Genomic DNA, 14251 nt, shown 5'->3' with positions numbered 1-14251 from the left:
CTGTGAACACTGTCCAAGTTTTTTATGCCCGGGGGGACTCTGTGGTGAATTCTCTTCGACGTGTCAACCACCTTAAGTCCTACAGTCTTCAAAAGTTAATTTTATTTCTATAGGGAGCTTTATAATGCTGACCATCTTCTATTCTCAAGTCACTGCAAATGTGCAATACTTAAAAGTCATCTACTCCTATGTGAACACTCTGCAACCGTGGTTCTCAACAGTCCTCGTGCTGGGGTGACCCCCCCAACCGTAACATTCTCGCTGCTACAGAACTGCAATTTTGCTAGTGATATGTGGGATATCGGATATGGGACCCCTATAAAAGGGTCAATCAACCACAAAAGGGACCACAACTCATAGGGTTGGAAACCACTGATCTCTAAGAACCATTTTTTGTTTTTCCCATAGTGCTAAAGACAAGGGTAGACAACTGGAATCAGAACTCCTGGCTTCTCAATACGGCTATCCCAAAGCTAGCCATATCAAGACTGGATAGGCATAGAGTTAGATGTAAAGTAACCTAGGAAAATTGCAACTGGCCCTCAGAAGCCATGTTTCCTAAGGGCCCAAATGCCACGTTGTGATTAAGCATCTTGGAAGCTACAGTTAGGCTCTTCCTGCCATCTTCAAAACTAAAGCACCCAGAAAACCTGCCCAGTTGTCACATGTGTATACTAACAAAGAGTCTGCATCTTCAATAGATACTGGCTTCCACATAACGGTATTCGCATCACAGTTGTGAACCCCACCACCAACAACAACAACTTACAGCCTTTCCAAGACCACGGGAAGCCTACACCTTAAGAGTTGATAAATACTCGTCAAAGTTTTTTAAGCAATCAGTTCTTAACTCCCCCTTCAGATTCTCCCTTTGAGGCCTCTTCTTGCAATCTCCCTCTGAGTATTGACACTTAGCTTTGCTAAATAAATTTCTGCTTGATCTGGCTGTTTCTGAGAAACTATCTCGGGATGAGCTGCAGTTTCTCGTGGCAAATCTAAAGGTCTGTCCCACATGAACCTAAGAATCATGTTGCAGTGTAATTTTATCAAGGCCCATAAATACATAGCGCCCTCCACTTCACTGATATAAATTGACCAAAGCAGCCTTTCCTACTGGGTCTGAAGATAGCCTCATCAGCCTTCCCCACAGACATGCCGAGCACCAATTAATTGGCTCTAGTAAGTAAATTAAGATTCATTTTCCATTCTAGCTTCTACAAATACACTTATGACATCAAAAAGTCCAGTTGCTGATAGTGGTGTTTGACAGAAAATGCTCCCCCCCAAAGGGAATAGCATTAATGGGAGCCATTGCGTTGGAGTGGGTGTGGCCCTGTTGGAGTGGGTGTGGCCCTGTTGGAGGAAGTGTGTCACTGTTAGGAATGGGCTTTGAGTCCTCATAAATCTCAAGATACTAGCCAGAGAGACACTTCCTCTCATCTCCAAGATGTAGGACTCTCAGCTACTTCTTCAACACCTTGTCTACCCGCATGCTGGCATGTCCCACCATGACGATACCGGACCAAACCTCTAAACTGTAAGTGAGCCACCCTATTATATGTTTTCCCTTGTAAGAGTTGCTAAGGTCACAGAGTCTCGTCACAGCAATAGAACCCCTAAGACACTGATAGAGAATAATGCAAGATAATTCAGAGCATCCCACCTTAACCTTGGAGTTTAAACTTGTTCCTTTTCTTCCTGTGTAATTTGAGGGAACTAATGGTCTTTGTAACTCAAGGTTGTAGTCAGAATTAAATGTGGAAATGTATGCAAATGGCTACCATGGGCAGTGCTCAACACACTTAGTTATCATTCGTAATTCAGTCCAGACAGTATTGCTAGTATTCACATGTACAGCCCAATAGGCAACCTTCCCTCTCCCCCGGAGGTCTTGATCCTGTAGGAAAAGAACAGCCTCAGGTATGAGACTTGTAAGACTGAAACCACAATTGTGGATGTTCTGGTTCATCAGCCTGGCACCTTCCTTTCCTCTCAGATAACCCTTTATGCAGTGACACAGGTATTACCTCAACTACTCTAGATGCAAACAGTGTGATCCTCACTCTCTATATTAGGACTGGTTAAATTTTGAAAAGAAAAAAAAAAAAAAGATTCCAAGTGTGAAGTCTGATTTGTGGGTAGTTTGGGTCCTAGATTCCAAATAAGGTTTTGCAATGACTCCTATGTTCACACCATAGTCATCTTTTCCCACGTCAGAACAACAGATAGGTGGACTCGATTATGTATATGTGCACTGTGAATGCATGCAGCTAATGGTCTTTGAGCCTCATTTACATACTCATCACAGCTCCAGCCACTGAGGGACCAACATCAGGTCAATAGCTGCAACAATATAAAATATTTCAGTGCAATAGACAACTGCCTTCGAAACACAAGGATTATGATAATGCTATTAATTAAAGCCAATCCTACATGGGATCAATATCCCTATTGCCAAGTTCAGCAATGGTTCACCACACTTAATTTTCCTGTGATGTTTAGGCTTTCTTGGTTTGAATAAGCTGCATGGGTACGGGAGGAGCCTCCCTCCTTAGCAGTCACAGCTGAGGAGTTTCCACCCGTCAGTCCTTTAGCATTCTGCCTGTCCTTATTAACAGCATCCCCCCCCCAACCTGCCCCTTCAAGAAAGGAAGAAGACAGGAAGGGAGGATTGAGCCCGCCAACCCAGTAAAGGCAGAGAGCTCAGCAGCTGAGTCCTTATTCTGGCAGCCACACTGACCTTCTAGGTAACCTCAGAAAACCTGCAAAGCCCTGGAGGCTCTCCTCCATAGCCTGGCAGTAATTCTGACCAGCAACAGCTTAAGTGGTAGTAAATAGAAATGATCATAATAAATAAAAAGCTGTTTGGAGAATGCTGATGGATACCCATATAAAGGTAAAACCAGTAATTCACCATGCAAGCACATCCTAAAACTAGAGCCAAAAAGAAAGGAAGAAATAAAGAAAAAAATAAAGAAACCAGGTAATCAAATTTGCTTAGACCTGAAACACAAAAGAAATGTGTATATTTAATATTCCAGCAATTACTGTAGAGCAGATGCTGAGGCCACCTAATCTGTGCCCTGACGGGAAAGGACACTGCCTTTTGCTTTTGAAGTAGATTTTTTTAAAAGGCAAGACTTCACTGTGAGGTTTTTCCTCCCATCTATTGTCATTTGAATGTGCAATGCTCCTCCACAGGCTAATGTGTTTCAGCATTTGGCTTCTGGTGTGGCACTATTTTGGGAAGCATGGCGCTTTCTGGAAGTGGAGGCTTAGCTTGGAGGAAGTAAATCACTGAGTAGCAGTGTTGAGGGTTGTAGCCCAGCACCGATTCTTGCTTCTGGGCTGGGGTAGGTCTGAGCAAAGTTCACCATCTCCCTCCGCCACAGTCTCCAGCCACTATTCCCACCACCACGCCTTCCCCAGATGATGGACCATTTCCCCTTAACCATGAGCCAGATGAAAGCTTTTCTTCCTGAAGTTGCTTTAGCCAGGCGACTAGGAAAAATAGCCAATACCCTTCCCAAAGTGAAGAACAAACTTCACTGTGGGTTCTCCAACATACTAATCCCTTTCTTAGGCCTTTCCTACAAGACTCTGTCTCACAGCTCGAACCATCAAGTTTGCACTTACCAAAGGAAATGAATGAATAGGCAAGAAGTAATAAATGGGAAAACAGGTTATATATATACTGTTAGGCCAACTGCAGGGTCGGGGAGGGAGAAAAGGGACATGAAAGACACATGCTAGACGGTGAGTAAAAAGGCAACCAGTTACCCTGTTTCCAATCTCTTTTCCAAGCTGCTTCTCCAGGGTGACTCAATTCACGATTAACCGTTCTTTGTAACAATGGCAAATGCAGGAAAATCCCCACCCACCCAGGCTATGGTAGTTCTGAGCAGTTTGTCAGCCATCACGGTTCAGGGATCAAATTTATGCTAGCTTTTGTAACATTTTCCATGTTTGCTTTATTTCTTTCTCTGAAAGTAGAATCAAGTTATTTTATGAAGGAAAAAAGTGAAAGTCTCCTCCCAACCACAGATAACCCCCCCCCTTTCCTGGAAGCACTTGACCAACTCTGCAGAGCAACATCTATGCCCTTGTGAATTGGGTCTATTTAGATAAAAGTTATGTTGTCTATACCAAAGCCTCCAGAAACTTAGGACTAACAGTTGGAGCAGTAGAAAATACTTCACTGCAAAAGATCAATTCATTCAAAGTTGTATGGATGTTTATACAAGAATTATGATAATGCTATTAACAAAGTCATCCCTACATTGGGTCTAGAACCAAATTTAAATTTCTCCAAATTAAAAAAAAAAAGATTTGGGAGACTGGAGACAGATTAGTGGCTCAGAGTGCTTGTTGCTTTTCTAGAGAATGGAGGAACAACTCATAACCATCTAGGGGTCTGATACCCTCCTGGCTTCAGTGAACACCTGTCCTCATGTTCGCATGCATACACACACACACACACACACACACACACACACACACACACACACACACACACACACACTTAAATGAACTGTGAAATGTTCTGGGCACTTACAGGAACAAGATGGGCAGGGAGAGAGGGGCTGGCTAAGGAAAACTCCAGTGTTCTGTATTCCGTGTGAACAGTTATAAGGTATCTCTTGCGAAAAGAACATCTAAATTGTAAAAATGGTCCAAAACGGCAATCCAGGGGATGCTGGAGTGTGGAAACCTGAGAATGGAGCAATGCTAATCACCAGAGGTGATGGACCTGAACAGGACGTTGCACGGCAGACAATGCCCTTTGCTGTATGTATTTCTAGCTGATTTCCATTTCTAGACGATTCTGTCCACACCAGTAAAAACAAAAACAGCATCTTTGCTCCAATGCTGCCTACACATGCCTCATTAACCAGACCAGGAGACCCTATCAAAAGTTGTGGGGAGGACATGGGAGAGATTTCTTTTGTTTCTAGAATAATTTATAAACCATCCAAAGAGAATACAAATAGATGTAGTTCGGGAAGTTTTGTTTTCTGACTTTTCTCAGGGGAACAAGAAGCAGTCTTAGAGGACATGGTCTTACGGGGTAGGATGTCTTATTGCTGTAGGCTTTGGCCATTATTAACAGTAAATGTGTTATTTTTTTAAGAGCTCTCATTTGTGGTGATTGGCATGTTCTAAGAGATGTCAAATAGCATCCCTGTCTCCTTTGATACAAAAGGTCACTGACCAACTAGGCTTCTTGAGTCTGTCTCTGTTCTTGTAAGACATCTCACTTTGGGGGAAGCAGCTACTATGCCCTCCCCTGTATGTTAAGGAAGAGGCCTCTGTGAACACTGTCCAAGTCCTTTGATGTCACAGGGGGACCCTGGTGAATTCTCTTCGAGGTGTCAACCATCTTAAGTCCTACAGTCTTCAAGTAGTATTTTTTTTAAGAGCCAGGTAAAGGGACTTGCTGTGTCCCTGCCAACCTGAGTTTAATCCTCAGAACCACATGGTAGGAAAGAACAAACTCCACAAAGGTGCTTTCTGACCACACAGCTACTGAGGAATGTACACACGCAAGCACGTGCGTGCGCACACACGCAGGCCTTTGACTGAAGCCCAGTGTTACCCACTCCCTTGGCCCATCGCTCATCTGTTCATTTTATCTTTCCCAATCCACCCTCCTGATTCCTCAAGACTCACTGTGAGCAACAGGGTTCCCCCTGGAACGCCTTCTCAAGCAAGCGTGGCCTACCATGTGCCAGACACAGTTGTCCCATTTTCTCTATTATCTGCTTGGCTGTTTAACTGGCATTAGGTGTCCAGTCCTGGATAGTAAGAGCCTCAAGCTGTTGGTTCAAGAGCACCGATACTTCAGTCTACACTGCCTGGCACGTGGCCTGGCTCTAGCATTCTAGTTGTGTAGTTTAGGCAAGTCCCGTGATGGCTTCATGCCCACAGTTGTCTCGTCTCTAACAATGGGTTCTTACAGGGACTGAGTTCACATGTACCAAGATCCTAAACTGTTTAAAAATCTCATAACCTCTGGTGTTATTTTCTTCGGATTCCAGTTCTTCGTCATTTTCTGCCTTTTAATTCCCAGTGTTTGGCACGGTGCGTGCCACCTGAAAACATCCAGTGGAGGTTTTTAGGAATGAATTAATTAATTAATGAAGTTACAAAACTAGCTAGCAACTCAATAAAAATGCTATGAAATTGCATCTTTTGAGAATACAAATAGGCGAAACATTCCCACAACAACGCATTCCCCAACTGTATTATACAACAGCGATCAATGCTGAAGAGAACAGCCTAAGCTGGTCTGTAATCCTGAATAGTCAAAGAAAGATTAAGTTATTTTCAGGATAATTTCCAGGTGGCATGCCATATTGCCTCCCAAATCTATCAAAACTTACTAGAATGTTAAAATCAGAATGCTCCAGAGCCCACCATCTCCAAATAAATGACCATTTTACTATGTGAGAAAAAAAATAATTTCTAAGCATCACAAACACATATTACATGCCTCAACACTTTGCTTACTCGGCTTATTTTCTCTTAAACTGCTGATATGCACAAATATTTTAATTGCATTCATTTTGGAGAAGATGGAATATCTCCTCAATTTCCTCTTTAGGGGGTTAGAAGGGAAATCCATGGAGCTATGGAGGACATGGAAACCAAAGTAGCAAAGCCAGGCTCACATGCAAATGCCAATTAAGAGCAACTTTGTTTACTCACTACCCACTTTTCCCACGACATTCAGGCCAGCCATTTGTTTGCCAGCATTCGAGCCTCCATTTGTCATTCCCGTTGATTTGGGTGCATGGCTCCTCATCCATTTGAGTCACACCACAAACCCCCGGAACGGCTTTGACCCACTTTCAGAGGTGCAAAAAGTTAGGCCAGCACCCACATCTGAGGTGCCAGATCCTCCATATTAAATATGTATGGGGAGCTGCGAGTAGAAATGCTCCGACAAACCAATCAATATATCCCATGACCTTGAACCAGTTTCCTTGGGAAGGAGATGTTCACTCACAGCTTCGTACCTTCAATTCTCCAATCGAGGAAAGGAGCCCTGCTCCATATGCTCGCAGTTGACCTTCTTGCTTGCAAAGGCCAAACTCGATTGTGAAGAAATAACACTAGGAGGGAAAGTAAAGGAACATGAATGTAGTGAACTGGCCAACAAGTTCCTTCACGAGAATAAAACGGCACCTAAAATAAAAGGTTGCACTGTACATGTTGCCTTACATTTTAAAATAAATTTAATTCAGGAGTATTTATTGTAATCCATCCTGTTGCAGAATAACCCTGCCCTAGTTTATGCCTCAATGAACTTCTGTTTAATTCTGTTTAATTTCATGACTTTGCACATTTTTATGATTAATATTTTAAATAATCATCCTTCCCTAAGCAGGAAGACTATAGGAAAATTGTAAAGCACTAGGAGTCTTGAGAATCCTGTATTCAGAAACTTTATGGATTGAATTTTATCTCCTGTAATAGTCTTACAATTACAAATTAATGAGTGCATCTTGGTGACGCTCCATGAGAATATGGTGATTGCACCCCACCAAACTGTCTCAAGGGCGTAAATACTTTCAAGACGACACGGGGAAATGAGTAGAAATCTAATCATCTCAAACTTATTTTTTTAATTTTTTTTACATATTTCAAAGACATTTATTGAGCTGGGGTGATGACTCAGAGGGTAAAGAGCTTCGTGAGCAATAAAAGACACTATCTCAAAACCTAAAATGGACAATATTACAGGAAAACATCCAACATCAACTTCTGACCCTCACATGAGTAAGAATGCCCATGCTATAAATACATACACAACACACAAAAAAGGTACAAATAAACCTTTTAATGGCATTGGTTGAAAACCTATTAGGTGCCAATGTTGGCAAAGAAATAAGAGACTAAATACAAATATATACTTACCAATCTGGCAAAACTACAGTGTCGGTATGTTTTTATAGTAAAAATCTTATGTGGATACTAATATATACATATGTATAGTTTTAAGACACAGTTGGGTGGATTTTGAAAGATCTGGGAGGAGCTAAGAAAGAGGTGAATGTGATTAAAATACATTGTACCAGATTTTCAAAGAAGAGGAGAAAAATATTACAAAATTTCAATTGCTTCTGTTGGGTTCAAGAAATGAACCCAGGCAGAAAAATGTCTGCACAACTAACAAAACTCACGGTGCTATTGCAAGGAGCTGAAATCACACTATTTTTGCTCTAATAGAAAAAGTGAGAAACTAACAACATGTAATAAGAATTGAATCAAATTAGCACTGTCCTGCGTCCGTGGTGCTAGGGCACTGGAGGTGTTGAGACTTTAAACACTCCTGAAATGGGAAGAAAATAATTATATTTTCCAGCCCACAACAGCTTGCTCTATTTTTATCCAAGGGTTGAGATGTCCTTTGATTCTGAAAGGTTTTGTTTGGTTTTTAATGCAGGGATAACCTCCGAGGGCAAGTGGTCCCATGCTCTGCATAACCGAAAGGACTGGCCACTTCCAAGTCACGGAGCATCACACCTCCAGAAGTAAAGCCGCCTTCCAGATTATTGCCAAAGAGGCCAAGGTTATAGTCCATGCCCACCAACAATTCATCTGCGATGTCTACCAATACACCCCTTACAATGTCCCACACTCTTTAATAGTCTTCTGCTTTTTGACATCTGAGATTACTTTTATGCATGATCGCCACATTGAAGTATAAACTCTGCAGCAAATATCACCTTCTGTTCCTTACATGCAATGGAAATTCCAGCACCATTGACACATCATTAGACTACATCACTGTTTGGGGAGGTTATCCTGTGTGTTTATAGGATGCTTAGCAGCACCCTAGGTACCAATAAAATCCCCCATCTTCAGGATTTTTAGCAGCTCTATGAAGTGGCCATTCTGCTTGGTTTTGTCATCTTGACACAAACCTTAGACCTATTCCGGATGATGGGCTTTTACTTGAGAAAGATGCCTCCATGACACTGGCCTGGAGGCGAGGCATTGCTTAATTGATGATTGGTTGTAGGTAGTGTCACTCCTAGGCAGGTAGCCCCAGATGCGGTCAGAAAGCAGATAGAGTAAGCCAGGGGGAGCAAGCCAGTAAAGCAGCACCCTCCATGACCTCTGCATCAGCTCCTGCCTCCAGGTTCCTGCCTTGAGTTCCTAGCCTGCCTGCCTTAGAAAATAACTACCCGCCAGAAGATTAGACAAACCCTTTTTTCTCCCGATGTTGCTTTTGGTCATGATGTTTTATTGTAGCAATAGAACCATTCACTAAGACAGTGGCATTGATATTAAAACTTTTATAAAAATATTACAAATAAAAAGTATCACACACAGGAATTAATGAGACCCAAAGTCTATCGTCTCAATGAGCTTCTACACAGTTACAATAGCTTGGAGTTTCTCACACTGGCTTTTTGCACTTTCACTGTTGACTATATTACTTTAGAAGATTTATTTACTCTTGTACTTTTATGTGTGTGAGTGCTCTGTCTTCACGTACATCAGAAGAGGGATTCAGATCCCAGTATAGATGGTTGTGAATCACTATGTGGCTGCTGGGAGTTGAACTCAGGTCCTCTGGAAGAGCAGCCAGGGCTCTTAACAGCTGAGCTGTCTCTCTAGCCCCCGCTATTGACTGTATTTTTACACCCGGATCACCAGGAAATTTTAAAAGCTACTTCAGAACATGTTCTCCAGCCCCCAAAAACATGGCATCACGAAGCCCCTGGAAATAGAAATGGCACTGTGTGCAGGGCCTCTGTGATGGCTACTCCCTCCGGTAGTATGCTCTTGTCCCTAGGTATTTATACAGTGGTCGTTTTCATTTCTCAGTCAAAAGCTGATTTGTTAAGAAGGATTACAAATGAAATGTCAATCTAGTCATAGAGGACTTCCCTGACCACAAAAGCAGTCATGCTTTGTGCTTAGTCTGTCTGACATGGGTTCCTGAAAACAATGAATTGTCACGTCTGTCGACCAAATAACTGCACAGTCCTGGGCACGGTGAAGCCAAAGTGCTTATATTATCTACAGCGGAACCCAGAAGGCATGTGAGAACCCAGCCCTTCAGCTTCACAAAACAGAACGTAAGCACTTCAATGAGTTATCTGGGCCTCGTCCAAACAGTGACACAAGATCTAGAGCTGTGTTTTCCAGAGCTCGACATCAGCATCCGCCATCGTTTAAGACTGTAAATAAAAAATTAGTAGTGTGCAATTTTCCTTTACAACCAAGTGAAGGGGAAATGAGAATCCAGAAAGAAGGAACCAGAAGGCTCACAGTCGTCTTTGGAGTGCCTTTGGTTTGCTTCCCCGGTTTCTCTTCAATCTTTGGGTTACCGCATGGCATCTTTGGAACCCTAATGATGAAAACTGTAGGGAAATGCCTTATCCAAAGGCATCCAAAACATACATATGGCTCCAATGGTGCGAACATTTAGGTCACCTACTAAGAGCATTTTTAATTTCCCTCACACTGCCACACTTGCATCCATAATGGGTGGCCACAGTTATCACCCAAATCAGAAACAGGCCAGAGAGAGCCCTGGAGAAAAAGCTATCCTCCCAGCCACAGCTTCTTCCCCTGGACCTGGCCTTCAGTCTGATTTTTCAGCAAGAATTAAAAGGCCTGCTTTGGTTCGACTAAAGACACAAAAGTTGAGTGATGGATCACCCAGTGTATATTTAGCTAATATGCTTCTAGAAGCAGAGCGGCCTCCAAGGGGACCCCTGAGCATCTCTCTCTGGTGGCTCTAATGCTCTCCAGCCCCTTACCTCATCTGGGAGTCCCTCCAAATACTCTGTCCTTACCTTTCCCTTTAGGCTTCAGCAAAAACGCCCCTGGAGTGACTGCTGCAGCCTGCTTTCCTCAGAGAGCCAGCCAGGCCCTTTGCTCTGGAGATCTGTTTCCATGTTCAGCTCTGCATGTGGCTGACAGGTAATAAGCAATAGTGAACTACAGCCAAAACTCCAAAACGTTGGAAAAATCTGAATGAGGGACTTGCTGTGGATGCTTTTGTGTTTAACAGGGGCGAGCACCTCTGTCTGTCTGATCACTGAGTGAAGGAGTGTCTGACCACACTAAGCCATCCTCAGGTTGAACTGGATAACCCCCAGAACACCTGAAAATGTCTTCGAGTTCAAGAATAACTGATTGCTTCTGGAAAGTTTAAGAAAATAATTTATTTTCCTCACAGAACTCTCCAGATGTGGGTCTGTAATATAATCCCTTGAGATTTTCCAAACAAATATCCTACCTATTATCAGAAAATAAATATGCAAAAGGTTGGGGGGAAGGGGGAGCCACTCCGAGCTTTGTAAGACACCTGCAAGAGAGACTTGCTGATTCTTGGCCACTAATGTCTTTTAAACAGAAACAATAATAGTAAAGACTCCCACATCCCCAAATTGAAGGGTACCTTTCATCAGCACTGATGTTCATGAATTCTAAATTTTATGTGCTCTAGTGATACATAATTATTTGTAAATATTTTATTTGAATATAATTACATATAATCATTAGCTTAAAACCAAAACAGGAATGATAGATGGGACCTCTTCTGCAGAAGAAAGGCAGTCATTTACATACACAGTCATTAAGCAGAGGGAAGAAAAAGCCTGAGTGACAATTGAAATCCAAAGGGATGAGGAACACACACCTCAGAGTGCACAGCTAGCAGTTAGGTCGCACAATGCTGCCATCTTCAGGTCACTGCTGGTAGTACACTGTTCTCAAAACATCTGCCCAGACGGATGGTTATCAAAGTTTAAAAAAAAAATAAACTGAGTCTGATAATGTAAAAATCAAGCCAACAGAATACAGAACCGCCTCATGGATGACCAAAGCGGGACACTCTGCAAAGCTCTCCTTGTATTTTGTGTCAATATCTGGAGGTCTGTACTGCCCTTCAGTTAAAATCCACGGAAGAGATGCCTGCCCTCTGTTCTAACCGATGGCATAAACACTACGGAAGAGGAAGACTCCAGTAGGAATCAAACCTTCCTGGGCTTGGTTCTCCCACAAACTTCTCACTACCTTAAAAATACGGAGTGTTTCCTTTCTTGGGTCCGGGAGATTTGCAGCCTTTGTTGGGTTTTGAAGGGTTAATGTTTTTTTAGACTAGCTTTAAGAAGTTACTAGAAAGAGTGGCACATTTCCTCCTGTAGAACTGTGAGGCTTGAGGTATCAGGAGAAGGGCTTATGAGAACCCCAGAGATCCATCACAGAAAAGGGTATTACACAGTGAGCCAGGTCCCAGGCTCAACTGCAAACAGATTGCAGTTTGGGGAGAGAAGAGTTAACTTAGCAGCACAGAGCTCACCCATAGGCACACAGCCCTGGGTTTGACCCCTGGGTCCACATTAACCAGGTGTGACAACACACAGCTATAATGTAATATTAAAGCTGAAGTAGAAGCAGAAGGGTCACAAGTTCAAGGCCAGCCTTGGCTACATGAGACTCTCAAAGAGATGGGGGGAGTTCTTTTGCCAATAGTGGTCCTCCAGCCAAAACCCAATGGAAAGAAAAGGCCTGGGATTTGAGTGACCCTAAGTCATAAAAACAACAAATACTGTCTTCATTGCAAGCACCTGTTGAATGAATTAAAATGCAAATTCCTGAGCTCTGAGGAAGCATTATGGCAAACCTTGTGGAAAATTGATCACCTAATGTACAAGGCACACTTAAAGAGGGGAAAATTGACAGAACAAAAAAACAACAACATTGAAGAATACAATGACACAGGACTTTTTCAGCACCTGGTTGTTAGAATTTTTTGTTTAAGTAGCTGCTGCTCCTCAGCTTTTTTGGTGCTTTTTGAATAAATGAATGTGGGGGTTTTTTTTTTTGTTTGTAAGAGCCTGGTCATTTCAGTTTTACTACCTCATCTTCAGCTCATCTGAGAGAATTTTCCATTTCAAAGGCGGCGACCTGACTTGTTTTCATTTAGCATTTACTTTTCCTCCACCAGAATTTAGTGGTTTTAATGAAAGGAGGAGGAGAAAAGGGAGGGAGGGAGGGAAGGAGGAAGGGAAGGAGGGAGGGAGGAAGGGAGGGAGGGAAGGAAGGAAAGGAGGGAGGAAGGGAGGGACAGAAGAAGGGAAGGAGGAAGGGAGGGTCAGAGGGAGAGGGGGAGAGAGGGAGGGAGGGATCCATCCTGGCTTCTTCCTCCCACTCAAGCACAAACAGGGATGCCATGACTTACCTAACATCCGGATCACCTAAGCAATGGGTCCATCCTAACACAAACACAAAACCCATGTAAGACACTCCCAACACAGAGAGCTCACCGTCAAAGAGCCGTGGTTTCCATAGGATTCCATACTAGGAATGCTACCTTGGAGACTAAAGGCCTGGAGAGCCTCGGAATTTGACAAAGGGCGTGTGATGACAATGGCCAGGAGGGTCACCGTACCGCTGGAGTAAAGGTCAAAACTCACTCAGGTGACAGCAGAGACTCCACGTCCCTGCCCCTGCCTTCTCCAGGCACTACACAGTCGTCATTGCCCCTCAGGTGGCAACTGACCTTCTTACGTCTGTCTTCATCTCTACATGTGCGCTTTCTTGCCTGGAAATGTCTTCACGGCACAGCCCTTTGTCAGACTCCGGCCAGTGCATATTGAGCGGCTCTCCTTACACCCCTCAACACAGCATTCCTATTATGGAATCCTACTGAAACCACTGGTCTTCGAGCCTGTCCCCGTCCCCCCCCCCCCACACACACACACAGTAAGCTTCAGGAAGTCAGGGAACAAGATTTATCTTCCTGGGGTGTTGCTTCTGTCTACTGTTCGCCCTGTCCCGTTTACTGACAGAGGTGCTCAGCAAATGGGGAAGCTAAAAAGAGAGTGAGGGTAAACTAGCGTTTTCCAGTCGGCAGAGCCTACAGCCTAGGTCAGCAGTCACTAATCTCAGCCAATTTTTCTAATATCACAATCTCGAAAACACGACAACTTCTCTACAGTAGCCCTCAGGTAGATTTTCACTTACAGGTTCAGAAATAGACCTCGTTCAGTGTTTTTTCCTTCAAAGTAGCAGGGAGGCTGCTTCCCTGCCACAGCCAAGCCCTGCACATGGCGGGCCCTAGGCAACATGGCTGGAGTCTAACCGGCAGGCATCGCCTACAGAAGCAGAGAAGCGGGGTGGCCTGGTGTTTAAGTGGCTTCTGGCCTCCTCGTTATAAGCACTGACTGAGAGCTCATTGATTCTGGCATCTGGATTCTCATCTGAAAACATCAGTTTGCTC

The 14251-nt window shown here is 43.4% G+C and overlaps 1 protein-coding gene across 1 annotated transcript in view; it reads right to left on the bottom strand.

Moving 5' to 3' along the window:
- The window catches only part of Tph2 (tryptophan hydroxylase 2), a 90223-nt gene that overhangs the window by 4016 nt on the left and 71956 nt on the right, over positions 1 to 14251 (bottom strand). Inside the window, exon 9 of the mRNA XM_051176236.1 lies at positions 7020 to 7115. Coding sequence (XP_051032193.1) covers positions 7020 to 7115 — 96 coding nt within the window. The remainder of the gene's footprint in view (positions 1 to 7019; positions 7116 to 14251) is intronic.

Source organism: Phodopus roborovskii, unplaced genomic scaffold, assembly GCF_943737965.1.
Source record: "Phodopus roborovskii unplaced genomic scaffold, PHOROB, whole genome shotgun sequence".
NCBI classification, from domain to species: domain Eukaryota; kingdom Metazoa; phylum Chordata; class Mammalia; order Rodentia; family Cricetidae; genus Phodopus; species Phodopus roborovskii.
Note: the sequence above shows the minus strand (reverse complement) of the source record. Positions and strands in the feature narration are given on the sequence as shown.